The 6,851-nt window shown below is 42.2% G+C and overlaps 1 protein-coding gene across 3 annotated transcripts in view; it reads right to left on the reverse strand.

Moving 5' to 3' along the window:
• Window positions 1–1,629: 1,629 nt before the first annotated feature.
• LOC102298597 (high affinity cGMP-specific 3',5'-cyclic phosphodiesterase 9A) overlaps window positions 1,630–6,851 on the reverse strand; it is an 11,303-nt gene continuing 6,081 nt past the window's right edge. Inside the window, exons 8-14 of one of the 3 annotated variants that reach the window (XM_042218577.1) lie at window positions 5,392–5,514; window positions 4,767–4,859; window positions 4,621–4,688; window positions 4,012–4,111; window positions 3,835–3,939; window positions 3,248–3,394; window positions 1,630–2,862 (exon numbers count right to left, since the gene is read on the reverse strand). In XM_042218577.1, the coding sequence (XP_042074511.1) occupies window positions 2,671–2,862; window positions 3,248–3,394; window positions 3,835–3,939; window positions 4,012–4,111; window positions 4,621–4,688; window positions 4,767–4,859; window positions 5,392–5,514 (828 nt within the window). In that variant the 3' untranslated portion in view covers window positions 1,630–2,670. Of the gene's footprint in view, window positions 2,863–3,247; window positions 3,395–3,834; window positions 4,112–4,620; window positions 4,689–4,766; window positions 4,860–5,391; window positions 5,515–6,851 lie in introns of all 3 variants that reach the window. The other 2 variants (XM_005919365.2, XM_042218576.1) reach the window with 2 other exon arrangements.

Below are 6,851 nucleotides of genomic sequence, written 5' to 3' on the forward strand. Positions count from 1 at the left end.
GGCGTCATCAGGCGCAGCTGGCTGCCGGCGGAGCTCACGGGCTCGTCACTGCAACTCCCCCTGGCTTCTGCTCCGCGGCTGCTGAGTGAGCCCTCATCTGGGACTCTCCTCAGCTCTTTCCGGGACAGTGGCGCAGCTGCCCCTCTGTTGGTCTTCCTTGGTCTCTTGTGTTCTGGGGGCCTCTGGATGTCTGGAGTTTTGATCTCCTCCACACCTGCTTCACTGCCCTGGAGGACGGGGCTGTGGCCCCCCCACACCCTCTAGCAGATATTACATGAAGGAACCTTTTAAAAAAAAAACAAAAACAAGCGCGTCCATGCTCACAGGTGTACACACGGGTGATCACACCCACAAACTACACCCTTTTTGGCTCCTACCTCAAAGCACACTGTGTTCTGTTGATCTTATGTGCTGCACAATAATGTTTAATATTTAGTATTTACTGTCATATTCACCATATTATCATTGTGATGTTGTTTATTCTATTACTCTTGTTCTCTTCTGCTTGCTTTCTTTTTTCTTTCTCAGCAGGTGATCCAGGTGATTGATATATGCATTTTTTTCCTCTGCCCGTTTTGTTGGTTTTTGTCTTTTGCCCTTCTCCCCCGTCCCTCTTCTCAGCTGTTTCTCTTTCCCTCTTTCTTTCTCCCCTTCTTTCCCCCAGTCAAGTCTGTCCCGTATTCAGTAAGTGAAAATAAAATAAACAATAAAAGGTGAATCAAATGGACCATTACGGCAAGGCTGGGATGGTCAATTTGGTAAAGTAAAATCCGTTGGGTATCTTTCTTTGCCTTTAGACAACAATTCTGATGGCAAAAGAGCCAAACGGGACAGGCCAAAAAAAAAAAAAAAAAGGGAACTGGATGGCCCGAGATTATACGGGGAAGTCCATAGAGTCAACGGATAACTGTCTTTATATTTCTGATTAGCATTTATTGCTCATTCATTCTGAGATTGGGTTTCATGAACTTTATAACCATGCAGTCAGGGTCATGTGTATTTGCCACTGTGGGGCCCACTACCTCTGTACAACCACACAGTGGATTTTAAACCAGACAGTGTGGACTGAAGTGCACACACAAGCGCTAATTCTCAGACGTTTAGAAGTCACTGGATAACTGTCTGAAGTAGCTCCACAGCCATGCTTTGAATCTTTATGCAGATCAAAGATTCAAAGCTGATTCCAAGTTTTTAAAGCGTTAATCTTTCCGGATTTTATTTGTGTGCACAAATACAAGTCCTCTAAATACTAAATATTTGATTTTTTAGGGTTCTTAGGAGTTTTAATCTTATTCAAGTGGGTTTTGTAAATGGATCATCTCTCAATCTGAGTCCTTCGCTGTCAGCAGCTGTTGCAGCAGCTCTGGGTGACGACGTTTGCCTGCCCTTCTCTTCTTTCACTCAGAGTTTTCCTCTGATTATGAGAAGCCTATAAAAAGAACAGATCTGTATTTGGCTCTGAGCTGTGATGGGATTGCTACCAGCAAACTTTAATAGCTGATTCTGTCATTGAAAAAACAATAAAGAACAGTCTTAAAGTGATGTCAATACCTCTAAAACAAGTAAACAATCAACATTTTAGAGAAGGTTTATTGTGTAAAGGTAAAAATATATCACACTGCTGGGTAATTCATTCTGAAAGTGCACCAAACTGAATATACATTAAAAGCAGATGAGAAGGAAGCCTCTAACAAAGATACCGGTGGCTAAGAGTTGAACTTCCTGTTGGAGACAAAGCTGTGATTCCCTCTGACTGAACTTCTGGTCCCAGCTGATCTTTCTGAGCTCTGCAGTATGGTGCCACCTAGTGTCCAGTAATGCATCCTGCACCTGCTGATAATCAGGCATTTGTTTCATTCAAAGTCTCTGTTAAACAACAGCAAAACAAGAGAACCAAACTAAAACTTTGATGTTTTATGGTGTTCTTATTCCAACATGATGACATCAGCCTGTTATAGTAACATTGCAACCACCTACGACTCGAAATATTATTTGATATGGTTTCTTTACCAGCCCATCAGTGTCCCTGATAAGGATAAGCAGATAAGATAATGTATGGTTGGATCATTTGTTGACTTTTTTTTTTCAAGGTCAACTTTGATCTTGAGCGCTAGCAATGATGGTCAAGGTCAAATGTTTAGCTAACCTGGATATTAACATTTCTGATTGGCTAACACAGTTTTGTGGTTAGGGTCATGTCACTTGCTTGATTGGTTGGTTTGGCATTAAATTATCGTCTTTCAGTTTTCAAGTCTTTAGCACTTTTTAACCCATTTTTTTTTTACAGATAGAACAATGACAACAATACACAGTACAGCAAACTCCCTGTGTGTGTTTTATTAACTGCAAACTAGACCAAGAACAACTCAGAGCACACACACCTACACACACACACACACACACAAACAAACAACAGCGGCAGTCATTACAACATAGTGTTTTCATGGGTACTTCAGCACCAGAGTAACAACGCAGTGTTATGATCCTTTGCAAATAATGTTTCTTTCATAAAATACATTCTGTGAGAAACAGATTTATTTTAAAATAGACTTCTGTTGAATGTGATGTTATTCTATTCTAGTTACATCAACGCTGCATGCAGAGAAACTACATCACAGGACGTTTAGTCCACCAAATAATCAATATGACAGTGAACTGATATGAAATCATTCATGTTAACTGTGACTCTGGTTCCGAGGTGTCTGGCCCGGCGTCCGTCTGGCTGTCTTGTCGGCCTCCCGCTGCCTCCTTGCTCTTGGCTGCGTTCTCGCTCTGAGCCCGGTTCTGCTGCTCCGTCTCCAGAGCTTTCTCCATCTTTGTGTAGTAGTCGAGAGCTTTCCGGACGGGATCAATAATGTGTTGCTGCAGAATTATTGCAAAAAAAGTTTAAACTGATTACAATTTACCAAAAAACATGGGTTGAATTTAACCATTTATGAGTTCCTTACTGTAGAAAATGGCCGGCTGTACTTTAACACTTGCTGAGGACGGGTTTCTGTAAAGTAATTTCCTGTTTTATTTTGTAAATTTTACCCTGTTTACACTGTTCACCGTTCACTGTTTACCTGTGCTGCCTTTCACACCAATTAGGGTTTTTTTTTTGTTTATTTTAGTGTTTTCTTTTCATCTGAGCCACTTATTTAAGATGTTTTGGACACCTTCCTGTGAAAGTCTTCATTAAATTTTGCAAAGATGCTTTCAAAGAAGTACATACAGTACATTTTCTCCATACTTTTGATTTTAATACCTCCAGGCAGGGGAAGAGGTTGGCCAGCTCGATGAAAAGAGGCAGAAGAACAAATCTGATGAAGCCTGTTTGAGATGAAGGTTTGGTAACTTTATCCCGGTCCATAAAGGGGGTAACGGGAAGGCCCTCCAACTTCTCCACATCACTCTGACAGAACGACAGGAGACAGATTTGACCCACTTAACTTAGTTTACTTCTATTGCTTTATAAGGGGTGTTCAGCTGTGTGGCACACCCTCATTACTGTAAGGCCACGGTGGATTTAACATTTGAATTTAAAAGGTAATATATTTTAGTTTCTGTAGCTTTAAAAAGTGAAGTTACTCTGCATTTGTTATAATGAACTGCACCAACAAGGTCACACAACTTGATAACAGACTGTGTCTATAAAGAACCTCACAGTTTGTCTCTGCCCTTCAAAAATCAGCTGGACCGTCCCTGAATCTCATCGTAGAGCCAAAACATTTAGAGTTCAGGTCACTGTGCTCCAAAACATCCCTCTTTAAGTTACAGATATCTCATCAAAAACAGCATCATATCATATTGTCACTTTGAAATGTCTTGACAAAGTTCAGCAGGAGTCGGTACCTGGTTGAAGAATTCCTGTAAAAGACAATCCAGCCAGGGCTCAGCCACCTCCATGGGCCGGGCCTCGTTGGATATGTCGCTCACTTTGATCAGGATCGTCATTAGCTGCACAAACAACAACAGTAAATAGATGTATAGATGCTTCCAAATTTCCACGATGCTCTGTAGTCTTACTACGTCTCTGTGGTCCTTGTTGGTGAAGTCAAACACTGGAAGGATGGACTTGAACTTGTTGAGAACCTCATTGTGCCTCGACATGTCGGTGGCCAGAATGCATCTGAAACAATCAGTGCTCATTATAAATTCTGTGCTAAGATATCATGATGAACAAGAGCACTCAGAGATCACAACTTCCCCACAGAAGGCAAAGGCTACACTAACACATTGATGGGGTTTTTTTTTTGTGTTTTTATTATAAAATACTGATGTCATCTTATGACATCATTGTGACATTGTAGGGTGTTGTATTGAAAAAATAAAAAGTGTTTTGCACTGCTCTCTGCGTGCCCTTTCTTATGATATATTACTCAATATGGACGTAACAATGAAGGTTAAGGTTAAATGCTTAGCCAAACTAGGTACACATGTCCCTCAAGGTCTAGCATTTTTACACAAAATTAAATCACCTTTAGCTGATTATTGGTTTCTACCGCCACACAGAATTTGAACATGATATCTTGAAAATTGTGGATGCTAGACTGCTAACAAACAGACAGACAGGCAGACATATTCCCTCCTTTTGGGGGGAGAAAAATTAAAAACATGACTATTGGAAGATGATCTCACTTGATGATCCCCTCTCGTATCCGTTTGTACTGATCCGTGGACAGATTCCTGAAGATGTTGCTCTCTGTCTATGAAACAAAGACTCTCGGGTCACTGTGGATTCATCCATGCATGTACGCAGGTTAATGGAGGGTTTTCATTCTTACCCTCTCCAGTATCTCGAAAGCTACAGCACAGTGGTGGTTCTCCAGAGGAGAGATGTCATTGTAGCGCAGAGCGAGTTCAGTCTGAGCGTTTATCTGAAGGACAGTCAGACATGAGATTTTTACCAAAGTTCAAGCCTCAACCTTATTTTGGAAAACTGGAAATTTCAGATGAATAAAACATCACAGAGTGTTGTAACATCATCTGCACTGAAGTCCCAGCAAAACCTGTGTTGGCTGTTCTTCTACAGTGCAAAAGGTGGTAGTTTCGAAATAACTGGTATAAAAGATTTTAAGCGATGAAACTACACAGAATTACATGGACTGGTTCTCAAAGAGTCTCAAAGAGACTTTTCCCTAATCTTAAAGGAGTTTCATTATTATATGAAAGCAGTAAGTGCCATCCATTACATGCAGAAAATTGTTGCCATATCACAGTTTTACATCATCTAGTGAGAAAATGTGTACAAAAATCGCACCGAGCCAAATTTTCAGGTTCAGAATCAAAATTCTGTTCTCATATTCTGATATGTAGGCCGGGAGTGCTCTAACTCCAACTGGTACAACAAACCACAATGCAGGTCTGAGTTTCAGTACTAGGGAAGCCTAAAAAGTGTGCTTTGTGTACCTGATAGGCATTGTTGTATCCCGTGTGGTCGAGGTCGTGGCAGACTGCAGAGGTCAGCATAATCAGCAGGTCAATGCTGTCCATCTTACTCCTCAGGTCAGTCAGCCAGATCAAACCATACATCTGCTCAGAGGGAAGACAAACAAAGGCAACAACACAAATGGAGAGAATGAAGAAGGATTTACCTGCATTTATTGGTATCACTTTATAATGTCCAATTTTTATTTCAAATTAAAATCGAATTATATTTACCTACAAATACTTAAAGATGGGCACACTAGAATAAGGGGGAACAAGCCCCGTTCTTAGAGGTAACAAGCAAATAATTATACCGTAAGTAAATTTGAAAACTGTGTAATTTCATGATAATTTTGTAGAAATGCCAGGGTGCTAGATAGGAGAGTTCATCCGTTAGTCGAATTTCAGACAAAGGAGGAACAATGTGATTTTCGTCCTGGTCGTGGAAGACTGGACCACCTCTTTATTCTCTCAAGGATACTTGAGGGTGCATAGGAGTTTGCCCAACCAGTCTACATGTGTCCTGTAGGAGGTGCTTTGTGAGTATGGGGTGTTTGGCGTATTGCTTCGGGCCATTCGATCCTTATACAACCATTGCAAGAGCTTGGTCCACATAGCTGGCAATAAGTCGGACTCATTCCCAGTGGGTGATGGACTCCGGCACAGCTGCCCTTTGTCACCGATTCTGTTCATAATTTTTATGGACAGAATTTCTAGGTGTAGCCAAGTGGCGGAAGTCTTTCACTTGGGTGGTCTCAGAATCCCATCTCTGCTTTTCGCGGATGATGTGGTTCTGTTGGCTTCAACGGGTGATGGTTCGCACTGGAAAAATTCACAGCTGAGTGTGAAGCAGGGGGAATGAGAATCAGCACCTCCAAATCTCACCTGGAAAATGGTGGAGTGCCAACTCCGAGTTCCTTCCCCAAGTGGAGGAGTTTAAGTATCTCAGGGTCTTGTTCACGAGTGATGGCAGAAGGTAGTGGGAGATCGACCTTCGGATTGGTGCTACAGCTGAAGTGATGCGGACGCTGTACCGGTCCGTTGTGGTAAAGAGAGAGCTGAGTGTAAAAGCGAAGCTCTTGATTTATCGGTCAATCTAAGTCCCTATCCTCATCTATGGTCACAAGCTGTCCGTAGTGACTGACAGATTGAGATAGCAGATACAAGTGTTGGAAATGGGTTTCCTCCGAAGGTTCGCTGGCCTCTCCCTTAGAGATAGGGTGGGAAGTTCAGCCATCCGGGAGGGGCAGAGTAGAGCCGCTGCTCCTCCACATTGGGTGTTGGACTTCCTCACTGGCAGAACTCAGGTGGTGAGGGTGGGCAGGTGCTTCTCCAACAGCATCACCATCAACACAGGAGCACCTCAGGGATGTGTCCTCTCGCCACTGCTCTACTCCCTCTACACTTCAGACTGTGTGGCCACCCATGGCTCCAACACCATT

This window comes from Haplochromis burtoni, unplaced genomic scaffold (genome assembly GCF_018398535.1).
Source record: "Haplochromis burtoni strain Fernald_Lab_line unplaced genomic scaffold, NCSU_Asbu1 Contig_20, whole genome shotgun sequence".
NCBI lineage: Eukaryota > Metazoa > Chordata > Actinopteri > Cichliformes > Cichlidae > Haplochromis > Haplochromis burtoni.